The sequence below is a fragment of the Propithecus coquereli genome, unplaced genomic scaffold (genome assembly GCF_000956105.1).
Source record: "Propithecus coquereli isolate 6110/MARCELLA unplaced genomic scaffold, Pcoq_1.0 Scaffold57, whole genome shotgun sequence".
NCBI classification, from domain to species: Eukaryota; Metazoa; Chordata; class Mammalia; order Primates; family Indriidae; genus Propithecus; species Propithecus coquereli.
This window is the reverse complement of record NW_012151618.1, coordinates 8068849-8084467: the sequence shown is the minus strand read 5'-3', so window position 1 is coordinate 8084467 and position 15619 is coordinate 8068849. Positions and strand designations below refer to the sequence as shown.

The following is a 15619-nucleotide window of genomic DNA, read 5'->3' as shown; positions in this document are numbered from 1 at the left end:
ACCCAAATATAAAACTGGAAAGATCATTCTAAATATAGATACCACCTTCCAAACACAAGTAAATGATCTACAGCAATCTTATAAACTGTCTATGCCTCTCTGATGTCATTAGACTTCTTTGGTTGAGGAAATTGAAGCTGACTCTGGCTAACGTAGGGGGAAAATGGAATTTATTGGAAGGACATAGGGGAGAGGCGCACACAACCAATAGGGCAGCTTGAGTATCCAGACTGAGAAAAAGATACAAAAGTTATATCCTGAGGTCCAGGCAGCAGGAACTACTGGCCAGTATACCATAGGCACAGTGGCTGCAGGGGGGGAAGGGCATGCATTTAACCCGGACTTGGGTGAGGCAAAGACATAAAGTGTAACCATAATGTTTGTACCCTCACGATACCCTGAAATAAAAAAAAAAAAAAATAAGCAAACAGTTCTTAAGACACAGCACCAAAGGTATAAACCATAAAAGAAATTAACAAATAGTTTTCATTTTTTGAAATTATTAAGTACATAGTAGTTAGATTTTTACAAAATAACATACATTTTTAAGTATATCTAATTGAAGTTTCTTAAATGTAGGCTTATTTGATTACAGCTAAATTAATATGGCCTTCCAACATGAAAAGGTTCCCCACCCCTGCACTAGAATGACTCCAACGAAAAAGACAGATAATACCAAGTGTTGGAGAGACTGTGGAGAAACTGTAGCCTTCCTACATTGCTGGTGGGATCATAAAATAGTACAGCTGCTTTGGAAAATCATTTGTCTATGTTGTTGTTATTGTTTTAACTCCTGAGTTTCAAATGGCTATGTTTTAAAAAGTTAAACATAAGCTCACTGCAAGACCTGGCAATTCTACTTCTAGTAATTTACCCAAGAGACATAAAAACACATTTCCACATCAAAGACTTGTCATAAGTGTTCATACCAGCTTTACTGCTAATAGCTAAGAACTGGAAACAATCCAAATGTCTACCAGTTAATGAATGGATAAACAGAATGTGGTATATTCATACAATAGAATACTACGCAGACATAAAAAGGAACATGATACATGCTGGAACAGGGCTGAACCTCAAAACGATTATGCTAAGTGAAAGCAGCCAGATGCAAAAGACTTCATACTGTATGAGTCCATATATAGGAAATGTCCAGAAAAGACAAATTTACAGACAGGAAGTAGATGAGTGGTTGCCTGGGGCTGGGGCGGAAGTACAGATTGACTGTAAACAGGCTGGTTTGAATTTTGGGGGATGACGGCCATGCCCTAAAACTCGATTGTGTTGATGGTTGCACAATTGCATAAATTTACTAAAAATCACTTATTGTACACTTACAATGGGTGAATATTTGCAGCATTTAAATTATACTTCAATGAAGCTGTAAAAATAAATAAATAAATACAAATCTGACAACACACACAAAAAAAAGAAATGAGGCTTAATTTCAGAAGTATAATTAACATACCATCCCTATGACAGGACACAAAGATTTTCCGTAATCTAGCCATGTATCTTTAATGTATACATATAATAATTACATGTGAAAGGTACTAACACTGTGCAGTGATGGAAGCCCAGGCCCCAACTGATCTTAAGCTTTTTGAATTAAACTGTGTGTTCTCTGTGACTGCTCAAAAAATAGCAGTAAATTTGCAAGTTCTAAAAATAGACAATATCAGCCTTTTATTGGGCCCGTTTCAGAGAAAAATAGAGCAATAAAGGGGGTGTCTGAGAAGCAATTCAAATACCTGAATTGTTTGTATAGTAAACTGTATTATTTGTAATCATTATGACCTGGAAACATTTAATCTGAAGCAGCAAAGGCTGACCTAATAATTGATTTAATAGCTGTCTTCAAAGATATAAACTTTCTTACAGTGAAACTATTTGACTAGTTCTTCTCTCTCTCCACTGACAGCCAAACAAAACAAAATGATTTAATAATCAGCAAGGTAAATTTAGATTAAACATAAATAACACTGACAGTAACTGCTATCAAATACTGGAACAAATTCAATTAAGACATTTGTGCAAGCTGTTTCCTTGGTGATCATTAAGAATAGGCAAGACAGGCCTAGTGCTGTGGCTCACGCCTATAATCCTAGCACGGTGGGAGGCCGAGGTGAAGGATTGCTTGAGGTCAGGAGTTCGAGACCAGCCTGAGCAAGAACGAGACCCCGTCTCTACTAAAAGTAGAAAACTTAGCTGAGTGTGGTGGCATTCGCCTGTAGTCCCAGCTACTTGGGAAGCTGAGGCAGGGAGATCGCTGGAGTCTAGGAGTTTGAGGTTGCAGTGAGCTATGATGATGCCACTGCACTCTAGCCTGGGCCACAGAGCAAGGCTCTGTCTGAAAAAAAAAAAAGAGTAGGCAAGACATACAGCTTTGCATTATTGTTGGGAGATGGGGATTGGATTTGGTTGACCTCCTGGGATGGAGCAATTCTGTGGAAAGGGACAGAGTCCATCTGACGTGCACACACCTTACCTCGATATCCCGATTTAGTTGCTTCACTATGGCAGTTATGTTCCTGATGTGCTCCTCCAAGAAAAGCCTGGCCAAGCGGTCACCTCCCCCTTTGTTTTGCATTTTCTGCAAACTGTTGACGATGTCGTCTTTAATCCGGAAGGCGTGCTCCACGAGGGCGGCGGTGGTTTTCTCGTGGCAGAGGATCCTGTCTTCCAGCTGCTCCACTAGGCTTACGGATGAGTACGGTGCCATGGTCAGGGACTGGCTGTGTCGGGGCATGGTTCTAACTCGCCTACGGAAGGGAATCACATTAGCCGGTTGTTAGTTGGGAAAAAATAATTTTTTTTTTTTTTTTTGAGACAGAGTCTCACTTTGTTGCCCAGGCTAGAGTGAGTGCCGTGGCGTCAGCCTAGCTCCCAGCAACCTCGAACTCCTGGGCTCAAGTGATCCTCCTGCCTCAGCCTCCCGAGTAGCTGGGACCACAGGCATGCGCCACCATGTCCGGCTAATTTTTTTTTCTATATATTTTTAGCTGTCCAATTAATTTCTTTCTATTTTTGGTAGAGACGGGGTCTCACTCTTGCTCAGACTGGTCTCGAACTCCTGAGCTCAAACAATCCACCTGCGTCGGCCTTCCAGAGCGCTAGGATTACAGGCGTGAGCCACCGCGCCCGGCAGGGAAAAAATAATTTTTAAAGCCAGATTCAAAATTTCCCAGAGAAGGAAATACAAATCATCTACCCCTACAAGCTAAATGGGGTTTGAGGCAGGGTTTCTGTCCTAAAGAATTTTCTTCATAAGCCAGGCAAGATCTTTAAATCACTGTGTCCTTAGACTTTAAGAAGTGTGCTGGTAGCAGGTTCCATGACCTCCAAGAGCAAGAGCAAGAGGCTGGCAGAATCGGGCACACCAAGATGTCTCCCCAATATAAGCTGTGTGATCAAGATCAAGCTTACTAACAGAGTCACCTGACATGCTCTCCTCCTCCCTCCCTCCCCCGAAACAGTGGTCACAAATCCAAATGCCTACGAGAGTCAGGCAGGTGACATAAGTAAGTGAGGCACACCACGTACAATGCAATAGAGAGTGGTGGGGACTTTGGAGAACTGAAAAGGGAATTTCCCAGCTAAAGGGAGCCACGATTCTGCTCCACCCATGAGTGACTATCTGGGCAGGCAGGTCCATTTTTCCAGATCATCTGATATTTCAAGAAGAGCTAGCAAATCCAGGCTTGAATGTGAAATCACCTGATTTTCAAATGTTGACAATTCATTTAAAAAGTATTTAGGATCATGCAAGCCAAGCAATGTAGTTTCACAAGCCAATTCTGACCTGTGGACACCCCATCTGCAACTTCAGATTTAAAAGGATTAACAGGTACATTAGCCCCAAGCTTCCAGAGTTATATTTTACTATTGACAGGAAGTTCTTTCCTATTGTAGGATACTGTGAAATCTCCACCTCTTGGGGTCATTGAGTGGTCCACAGTATCCTACAAATAGGAAGCTAAGAGAGGGGACACAATAATACTTCTCTTGCCCTTAAACAAAACCATTCTTGGATAACATAACAGCCCAAGCCTTCATTTTTAATGACTATCACACCCACTAGCAGCCCTCATGGGATTGATGGAAAGGAAAAGTATACCTTAGATGCATATTTTCCATATATTATACCTTTCCTCAGTGACAAGAGAAGGAAATACAGTGCTCCGTTGGGCCATTTTCTTTTTAATAATTCACATCTGTTGAAAAAATAAGTACTAAATTATTTAACAGTTTATATCCAGAACTTAAGCAACCTCAAATCTTATTATTAAGTTACTAAGTGGATCATAAATTATGTCGACACTGATCAGTTATGTTGTTAAACGCCTTATATCTTACATATAAAATAAACAACAAATGCTTCTAAATAAGAAGGCAAAAAATCAAGCAAAATCAAAATGCTTCTGAAATTAATACTGCTAAGCTTCACCAGACAGATGGACAAAGACTGTTGAATGAAGTTTCCTGAAGTTTCTTCTTTCCAAATCTGCATCTCAAGCTTGAGAAACTACTTTTACAGAAACAAGAGTTTCCTAAACAAGCTTATTTAATCTTATACTTCTCTGCAGAAATTTGCAGAAAACTACCTTAGTAAATTTGATCTCAGCAGATTTAGTAAATTCCATGGCAAATTAAGAGTACTTGTTTCTAAATTAACCTTAAATAAAACAATGCAGGATCAATGTGATCTGATTTGGGAGAATCAATCTACCCACTAAGAGAATGAAAATAATCTTCATCAGAACTTTAAAACTTTATTATAAAATACAATCATTCATATTACCTCTTGCATAAAAGGAATATTTAATCATCATGACTCATTAGAAATCTGAACAAAACTAGAAGGTTTTTAAAATATTATATTTTATTACTTAGGTTTCTCAATAGTGCTATTAATTGCCTTAAAACAATGAATGCCTAGTAACTGAGATCTGATTCTGTCATTAATTCCCATTTAGATGCTAGATTCAGAAAGCATTTCTGATTGAAACCACTGTTTTGACATCATTTCACCAGTGTTTTAGAGATTCAAAATGTGAGCATTTCACTTCCCTAGACAAAGAACTTTAAATTTAAACAAATTGCATTTCAGAAAAAAAAAAGCAATTCATACCAAACAAGCTCCGATGCCCAAGTAGTTAAGTGTCAAAGATAAGAATTTCTGCCATGTAGACTGCAGTAGCGCCCCCTTATTCATGGGGGATACAGTCCAAGGCCCCCCAGTGGATGCCCGAAACCGTAGATAATACCAGACCCTATATGTTCTGTGTTATTTCCTAGACATACATACCTATGATAAAGTTTCATTTATAAATTAGGCACAGTACTCTTGCACTTTGGGCCTATTAATAAGTAAAATAGGGGTCACTTGAACACAAGCACCGTGATACCTTGACAGTCAATCTGATCACAGTGATGGCTACTAAGTGACTAATAGGCAGGAAGTAGACAGCAAGGATACCTGGGGCCACGCAGGATGTCATCGCCACACTACTCAGAACAATGTGCAATTTAAATGAATTTTTTTATTTCTGGAATTTTCCATTTAATATCTTCGGACCGAGGTTAACCATGGGTAACTGAAACCGCAGAAAGCAAAACCGTGGATAGATAAGAGGGACAACCGTAAATAAAATTAGGCCAGTGTGGAAAATGCTATTATTTAGAATCATAGAATCTTTATAATTTTAAAGTTATAAGATACCTCGGTTGAGATATTAATCTATAGAACAGCCCAATTTAAGAAACATTCATTTGGCATCCATTAGGTAGCCAACTAACCTAAATAGGTAAGACAAAATCCCTTCCCTCTGGAGAAGTCATCGAAACCAATCATAAAACAATGGGATATACTTACACCACATTCGATTAACCCACTCATAAATTGATGAGCACTTGGGTAGAGTTCTACTCAGTCATAAAAAAAATGAATTAATACCTTTTGTAACAATCTGGATGGAACTGGAGACCATTCTCCTTAGTGAAGTATTGCAAGAATGGGAAAAAAAACACCACATGCACTCACTATTAAATTGGAACTCACAAACAGCACTCACGGCGCACAGATGGAAGCAAAACTCAACGGAAATCAAGCAGGTGGGGGGAGGAGTGAAATCAAACCTGAGGGGTACAAGGTACACTATCTGAGTGATGGGCACACTTACAACATTGTCTCAAGCAGTACAAAAGCAATCCATGTAACCAAAACATTTGTACCCCCAATAATACTCTGAAATAAAAAACAAAAAAACAATGGGGTAAGTGGCTAACCGTAGGAACAAAAACACATGGGAAGGAAAAAAAGGAGAGGGTTCGATTTTTCCTGCGTAGCAGCAAGGGCAGGGAAGAACAGATGAGACTGAGCAGGCTTTCCCAAGGTGGGGAATGAAGAGATTGTTCCACAACTTCTCTCTTCAACACTCCAATCCCTACTTCCTTTCCCCTCAACACAATATGGCCTAACCCATTCTTCCAGCCTCATACTTAGCCACTTGGCTGGCTCCAGTCAACTCTAACCCTCCCACTGCCACCCCATCCACCGCTGTCCTTGGATCTGCCATGTACTCTCCCGCCATCTGACCTTTGCTCATGTGCCCTATCAGAAATGTCCTTCCCACCCCTGCCAGCCTAGAAAACTCTTATTCATCCCTTAAGGCTCCACCAGCCCCTTGATTCTATAAAATGACTTCCTCTTTTATATTTCTTCAGCTCTTTAACTATGTTTTTATATTACTGAATTATGTGCTATTATTTTTAGCTGTTTAATAGTCTGTGTCCCTTACTAAACTACAGGCTTCTTAAGGGCACATTTCAAATCTTAACAGACATAGAGGTGACCTAGAAGACCCACACGTGTTTGTTACTGAGTGATTGACTGACTCGTGCTTCACCATCAGAGACTGCAGCAATAAAGGCATTAGAGAATATGCTCAGTTACAAAGTATGGTTCTCTTTTACAGAACACACTCTTGAGTAAAAAGAAAAATGAAGAAAAAACTACAAAAAAGTGAAAAAAGAATAAGAAAAAACAAAACCAAAAAAAGTATAGTTCTTTACCAAGCCTGAATCCCAAATATTACACAGTCAACAAGTATCTGAATGGATGGAAACTTTGGCGTCCCCTCCTCTGGAGGTCGTTTCATCTGTCTGGATGAGCTACAAAAGCCCAACCACTTCAACTTTCTGAAAAAGGAGTCTATGCACCACTGATTACCAGAAATGTTTTTCCAGTAGCAAACCCTCCTCTGTGCTATGTGCCACAATAGAAAATGTTGTATGGCTGAGGTCACAACACACGTATTCAGAACTGATGCCCCTTCATCAATGTGGTGAGGATCTGTCTGTCCATTCAGTTGCTTGGTTTGTTAGCGTCATGATTCTCTGCCAGAACACGGGATCCGCATTGCAGATGAATAAAGATTGATGATACATAAGTCACTGGATTAAATAACTTCTTAAGCATCGTTTCCAGATCTTCCCATTGTCAATTCTGGCTTACCTGCCTGAGGTTATCGTCTCCTGTACATTTACACATCTGCTGTCTGATACCACAAGTGGGTCTACAACCTCATCACACAGGTCTGGGTTTCATGCTCTTTTGATTATGCCATGATTCAATGTTATATTAAACAGTCTTCACTTTATATGTTTAAAAAAATTGGGGAAAGTAGGAGAAGGAACAGGTAGATAAAGCAAGGAGAAAAGAATTGAAAGATACAAGAAAAATTAAAAGCATAATGCCCAAAATATACAACATATCAATAGAATTTGGAGGTTCATGCAAGAGTAAAGGGAAATGCTATTGTTTAAATCAAAATAATTATTTGTGATTATGAGGATTCTGTGAAGTGAGAAGCAAAAACATGCATATTTTAATATTTTAATGACAAAAGGAGACAGTAATGTCAATCAATTTTATATATATATATATTTTTTTAGAGAGACAGGGGTCTCGCTATGTTGCCCAGTCTGGTCTTGAACCCCTGGCTTCAAGCAATCCTCCTGCCTCAGCCTCCCAAGTAACTGGAACTACAGGCACAAGCCACTGTGCCCAGGGAATTATTATATTTTTATAAGTAACATGATACCAAGTAGAAATATCATTTTATATCAAAATGATAAATGAATTTAATAAATCAAAATGACAATTTTTACTAAAAAGTTGAATATATCAGTCATGTAAAAGCCAACAGTTTTTCATTTCACCATTAAAATATAGTGCTGATATGTTAGGCTGAGTGTCAGAATAAAAAACATAGGCAAAGCATTTATGAATAAAGTGGTTGTAATTTGATGGTGGAAAAAAAAAAGCCTATTTCCTTATAGTTAAAAATAGAGTGAAAGGATAGCAGGCGGGTGGAGAACAGTTGAAGGTGTGTCTGGAAAGACAGGTGGGAGTTGTTCCCTAACTCATCTCCAGCGACACGACAGGCTCAGACCTGCGGACTTTATCCCAGCAGCAGTGAGGAGTGACGGAAGTAGTGGGCTCTGGGGTGTGGAAGGCAGGAGCCTGCAGGGCAGGCGGAAGTCGGAGGAGGGAGCAGTGGCAGTGGTGGATGCAGGCACACGGCCCTGGGGCCTGACTAGGAATCGAACCAGCGCAGGGATGGGATCTGCCTGAGTAGGAAAGGCTGGAGTTCACCTAGAGCTCCCTCATTCCTCTCTCCTCCTCTGGCCTCTCTCCCCACCCTCTTGCAGCTCTTCTCCCTTCCTCCTCTCTTCCAATTTTTTTCTTTCCCTACCTTTGATTACTCTCCATTCATTTTCCTTTGCCCTTTCCCTGCTCATAACTTGCGATTTTTACTATCTGTTTTCCTTCCTTCTACCGTCTTTCCTGTCCCTCCTTCTCTCTCTCCCTTTTAACAACTACAGCCCAATAGACAGGGTCCACCGTATTTTTCTACCATAGAAACATGTGTGGTCAGAAAGGCCCTCACTTGAATCCTGGCTTCCCCACTGTGTTTTCCCGAGCTGGCCCGAGTTCGTCGGGTTGGAGAGCATGTACTAATAGCTGCTCACGCTTAGCTTGCGCCTACCCTGGGTCGGGCACTCGTGACGCACATTTATGTGCAGTAGTTTAATTCACCCTCACAATCATTTGGGAAGGGATTACTCTTATTATCTCCACTAAACCAGAGGAAACTGAGACTTAGAAATGTTCAGCAACTGGCCCAGCTTCACATAGCCAGGAAGGAGCAGAGTCAGGATTTGAACCTTGGGCTTTGGCCTCTTCATCACTAGGCATTACCCAAAAGGAGGCTATGGGGTATCCAGAACAGTGTCTGGTCTTAGGGCACTGAATAAGCTTCCAGTAAAGGCTGATTCCTTTCCCTTCCTTGGCTAATGTCTGTTCATGCACGTCTGATAGAAAAAAATATATAGATAGATAGATATATACACACACTATATATATTATATATAGTATATACATAATTTTTTTTTTCTGAGAAAGTCTTGCTCTGTCACCCAGGTAAAATGCAGTGTCATCAACCTAGCTCACAGCAACCTCAAATTCCTGGGCTCAAGCAATCCTCCTGTCTCGGCCTCCCAAGTAGCTGGGACTACAGGCATGCGCCACCACACCTGGCTAATTTTTTCTATTTTTAGTTGTCCCACTAATTTCTTACTATTTTTAGTAGAGACAGGGTCTCGTTCTTGCTCAGGCTGGTCTCGAACTCCTAAGCTCAAGTGATCCTCCTTCCTCGGCCTCCCAGAGTGCTAGGATTACAGATGTGAGCCACCACACCCTGCCCAGTGTCTGGCTTTATTCTGTGCACTCTGTGAGGAGCTGTGTTGTCCACAGCTATATCCCAAGCACCTAGCATACAGGAGCTGATCAATAAATGTTTGCCAGATGAGTGAACCTCAAGGATGGATGATTCAACTGAAGTAATTTCATGACATTGAATTCAATCAATTGAATTATATTCGGACTAGAGAATGAATGTGCAACCAGAAAGGGGGATGGTACACACAGTGTATCTAGTAAAAGCAGAGTTTGAAAAGACAAAATGTATCAGTGTTTCCAAGAACCTGAAAATCTGGGGAAGTAGGACGAGTTCTGCACTAGAGTAGGATGCATTAGGCTCTCATGATCCAGTGACATTAGCCATTACGATAATCCTGTCCACTCCTCTTGCCCTGAGTCCATCATGACCAAGCATATCTTTTAGCTTCCTATTTAGGTATATGTAAAAGAAGAGTATGCAGGAATCAGCAAACACAGGTCACAGTCTATCTGCCAGCTACTTTTCTCTTTGTGAATTAATATACTGGAATCACACCTCTGATGGGAAGCACATTTGGGTAAGTCAGACTCTGAGGGCTGATCATCTCTGACTGCTCTAACAATGCTGATCTAAACCCGTGACACTGGAACCCAAGACACTGAAATGTGACAATCAAAACATGGTACCTGCTGTGGTGGGCAGACTCATAAGGCACACCCCCATCCCTTTCTCTTGATATTCACACTTCCTGTGATCCCCTCCCCTTGTGTAGGTGGGACCTGTGACTTGCTTCTAACCAACTGAATACAACACCCACAGACCAGCCCACTGACAGTCACCTATACTCAGTGGGCAGTTGTAGTCAGCTGGGGTTCAGACACCAAATCACATAGGGTATAATTCTGCTCACTGGGAATAGAATATATATTTTACAATCTAAGTTTTAAGTCATTTAATAGATTTCCAAATGGCTGACTTGCTTAGAAAATCTCAAAAGAATACTGAAGAAAGAATAAGAATTTTAACAAGTTTTTTCATAACAGTGGCTCTGTTCTTGCCCATGGAAGCAAATTATAAATCTAATTTTCCACAAGAGATAAAATCACAAGAGTTACCATTTCACCCCATCAGATTGGCAAAAATCAAGTCTGGTAAGATCAAGCATTGACAAGAATATATATGGAGCAACAGGAACGCCAGATGGGAATGTGCCAGATGGGAATGTGAATTCCCATCTGTGAATACCATCACTTTGGACAGCAATGTTCAGTATCTAGTAAAGCTGAAGATGCACAGCTTTCCCCCATTACCCGATAATTCTATTAAGAAATACTCAAAAAACTTTCCAAATGTGTTCACAGGAGACATTTTCAAGAAAGCTTAAGGCAGCATTGTTTCTAATAGCCAAAAAGTGGGGAGGGAGGAATGAACACCCATCATTAGGCAAATGGATGAATAAACTGTGATGTATTCATGCAATGAAAGAACAAACAGTATTGAAAATAAATGAATTTAGAATTATAAGTTCCAATGTGAATGAATCTCCACAAATATGTGGAAAAAGCAAGTTGAAGAAGGATATGGACACTATACAATGTCATTTTAACAAAGATTTAAAATATGACAAATAGTATGCGAAATCTATAACATCTAAAGATGAATATGGAAATGACAAACACCAAGTCAGGTCATTATTTTATCTCTGAGTGGAAGACAGACAGTATCAGACAGGCATATGGGGAGCTTTGACTAAATGTATGTTTTACTTCTTAAACTTAATTTTTCCTTATAGCATTAAAAAAGAAAGGAAGAAAATTACTTCAAGTAATTTTCCCCTACTTAAAAAAAAAAAGACCAAATATGTAAAGCATAAGAGTTCAAAGGAAAGTCAAATTGTTAGTCTCTCCAGGGCATGCACAGAACTCAATCTTGCTTTATGCATTCTAAGCCCAAGAGATGGGAATCTCATGGCAACAGTAACTAAATCTCTCCATCAAATCCCTATACTTATAGCATTTTATCCACACTTAACACCATGTGATCTTAACAAGATGTTAATATTTCTATAAATGGCTACTGGTTAAACGTCCAACAACAGAAGAGTAGTTAATTAGAACAACGCACATCCACTCAAAAGAATATCAACAGGTATTTAAAGTAATAGTTACAAAGACTATGAAGTAACATAGAAAATATTTATACTATGAGGTAGCTATAATGTTAAGTTTTTTAAAAAATCAAGGTGGATTTGGCCTGGAAATCAGAGCTTTGCTCCATGGCACCAGTTTAGGTGGTGCAAATGTTTTAACTTAAGAGTTTAAAGGATCCTGCAAATTTTTAAGTTCTCTGCCACCACTACCACTGCCACCATTGCCATACCCCACTCCTCTTCCTCCTCCTCCTCCTCCTCCTCCTCCTCCTCCTCTCCTCCCCATAGTGAGAAGCCTAGCTGAAGCCCAGCAGAGATGGATGGGGCAGGAGACCCAAGGTCAAGGGCAAGGCAACCACTGCCCCACTGATTGCAAGGCCACCAATTACAGCAGGAGCTTTCCATAAATTAACGACAGGGGCCCAGGTTGGGGAAGTGCCTCCAAATGATGTGCGAAGGAAATGAAAACAGCACAAATAAGGACATCCTGTCTCCTTTTTAGTAGGCAGCTCACCTCTCCCCACCCCTGAGCAGAATTTTTGAGAATAGGTGAGCAGTTCTTGGAAAAAATGCACTAGGCTAGTATTGAGCTCACATATTTAGGGATGTAGACGGCATTATGATTGTGAGGAGGATATGGGGGGAATTTGAGTAAGTCTTCTAGGTCTTACGTGGTCTCTAGGACGTTGGGTGTGCTCACACCAAAACATCCATCCTTGGACACACTAGGCCAAGGACACACACGTTCCTGACACACCTTGATACTTCGTCAATCCTACACTACCCCAGCAACCCAGAAATCTCTCCACCACCGTGGATAGGCTAAGGCAAGGATTCCAGTACTAGAAGTACTATTATAGCAATATTCTTTAAAACAGCGGAAAGAAATACATCAAAATGTCAATAGTGGCACTGGGTATACTTTCATTCTGCTTTTCCTTATTTTTGAAATACTTTAATAAGTGTATTATTTTCACAATGACAAAAATTTAAATAAATACTTCCTGAATAAAAGAATGAACCAACGAACAACAAAAAAAGCAGAAACTGCTCATTTACAGCTATCAAAACCAAGAAATAAGCCTGATCTCGCGTTTAAAAGATTGTATGGTTCAGTTAAAAAACATTTGCTGTCAATTTTTACCCCCGCTCATTCCCTGTGGGCACATAATTAGGCCTGAGCCTGGTGCTCTCATCAAAGCTGTGATTGAAGCCCGGATTGCCTGTACATCAGGGAATCGGGCGTATTGCACAGGTTTGGTGGCTCCAGGGTGCCACCAGCACAGGATTCCAAAAGCCTCAGGATCCAGGGAAAGTATGAGGCCCTCCGCAGGGTCCCAGAGCAGATATTTCCAATGCCTTTTGTGAAAACGGCCTTGATTGCACTTAGCAAGACTTGTGTTCTTTCCCCTTCCGCTCTATCGCACTCACAAAGGGAATTCTGTCGGAGGTAGAAAGATGAGGGGTGATTGTGTTTCTGATCCATCAAAACGAACTTTTTAGAATGCTTAGAACATTTTCAGTGGTCTTCCAGCCAGTGCAGCGATTGCTGTATAAAAGGATGCAGCCAATCGGCAACCTACACGCCTCCATCAGGTCCGGATGGATGGACAAACGGACCCCTAGGTGGAATGGCCACTGATGTTGCTTTAATCCACCCTCCACAGCTTAGAACGATGTTAACGTTTTTATGAGAACCCTGCAAAAACAGATTGGTTTTTGTTCTCATCTGTTAATAACAGCTATTTTGAAATGCTATTTAAATCTTCTATTGTTATTTGAACTTTTCATGGGTTATGTCTCCCCAACCGAGCTGCTCTGGGGCGGCAGGGACCACATCCCATGTGAATCTGTAGTCCCCATGGAGCCTGGCACAGCGCCTCTTCGCAGACACTCACGAATATTTGTTCACTTGCCTTTTTGTTTTTCTAGTTAGGGAAGGCCCATTGTTCTAATTGTTGAGTTGCTCTGCCCAAATGACATATGGATTGCTGACTCAAGGTGCCTCTCCAGCTGTGAGCCCGGCACATGGCTTAAGGTCACCCTGCCGCGTGCCCGGGCACTCACACCAAAAAAGAAGTGTCTTAATATTACTTTAAGGGCATTTTATTATGATAAACAGCTATATTTCGCCACTTTTCTTTCTAGCATTAGAAAAGACACCTTCCCAAATGTTGAAAAGGGAATGTGCTAAATGCAACAGCTAGAACAGAAAAAATATTATTAAAAGCTGGTGTAAACTCTCTACCTACTGAACCACCTCCAACCCCAGATGCACCAAGGATCACAGACAGGAGGGGAAGGCACGACTCCGTGTACTCATGAAGACAGAATGCCAGCGTTGGCTTTGGATTCTACCCTGTAGGAATCCCTGACTGAAAAGCTAAGGATTTGGGCTTGGAAGAAAGATCCAGTCTCCAGTCTGTGCCCTTCTTCTCACACGCAGAGCGAGGGGGTTGGACTTCTCTGCCTAACATGAGAGTCTATGAGAGACTCTTTTATTTGGAGTAACAACTTGAGCACAGCACATTAATTTTATAACTATCTTAGAGAGAGCAGGGGAGGACTCCAGAGCTTTTCCAGAGATAATTAAAAATGGGGGGAAAAAAAGGAACCTGAAATAAACAGAAAACAGGCTTAAGGCACCAAGGGGTTTCTGAATAACATCTTCCCGGTTAAACAATTTTAAGAATTCCATAATGCAAAAGCAACCCCCACACATTCTCTCCCACATAAACATGCTTTTTATTTAAGCCGCACTCAGCTACAGCAGCAGAATCTCTCGCCTTCACTTCCAAGCTACTTCGTCCAGAGAGGATGTCGTCTCCACAAAAGCATGCTTGTGGGAGGTGGGGAGGGGAGCTGACCACCAGTCGGCAAGTACATACACACCTTGAGGGAAGAATGCTGCAGTTCCCAATAACCCCAACAACGCACCCCCGTAAAATCTGATTTGTGACCTCAGTACAAATGTTGCTTTAGCAGAGACTGAAAAATTCGGGCTTTTTGATGTTTATCAACCAGCATATTCCCAGTAACCTTCCTGGTGTGCCAGAACGAGGTAATTATTTTCCGATAAACCATTTTATTATCGCCGATAACTACATTTTTAAAATACCAAGAACCACTGAGCCGTGGAAGGGAATCAACAAAAGACCACCGAGCAGTAAAAAGCAATTGAGTTTTCTCTTTTTCCAAAAATCACCTGTTTTTATATTAAAAACTCGTGGAACAAAAAGACACATTCAATAAGTCAAAAGAGTGAAATAACCAGTAGGGAGAGGGAGGACAATAGAAGAGATGCTAAGAGAAAGGACCAGGCAGAAAGGGAAGAAGAGGAGAAATAGCAGGTGGAGGGGAAGAGGGAGCCAAGGAGGCGCAGAGGAGAGAGAGGAGGCCAGACACGCAGGAGGAAGCAGGTGGCTCCAGGGTTCCAAGGGAGGAAGTGAGCCTCAGAAACTACTCCTCTCACATTCAGCTGCTCATTTGGGGTGTGAAGAACTAGATGGGCCATTTTTAATATGCTATGTTAGGTTTCTCTACTGTTTTTTTAAATCAAATGTGCTCTTTCTTTGTCTTGACACACATACACGAAATTAAGATGTCATCAGGGAAAGCTCATTTTTTTCTACTTACAACATGAAAATACCTTCTCAAATTATCTACTGTTTTCCTAAAAGATCCAATTTTGAGCCGACGCCATCTGACGGGGTAAGGCATGGGT

General features: G+C 40.9%; 1 protein-coding gene across 2 annotated transcripts in view; it reads right to left on the bottom strand.

Annotated features, from left to right (window-relative positions):
- The window catches only part of FAM81A (family with sequence similarity 81, member A), a 71226-nt gene that overhangs the window by 49828 nt on the left and 5779 nt on the right, over positions 1 to 15619 (bottom strand). For both annotated transcript variants that reach the window (XM_012658040.1, XM_012658041.1), the window contains 2 exons: positions 4118 to 4214; positions 2489 to 2762 (listed from right to left, as the gene is read on the bottom strand). In XM_012658040.1, coding sequence (XP_012513494.1) covers positions 2489 to 2762; positions 4118 to 4137 — 294 coding nt within the window. In that variant the 5' untranslated portion in view covers positions 4138 to 4214. The remainder of the gene's footprint in view (positions 1 to 2488; positions 2763 to 4117; positions 4215 to 15619) is intronic.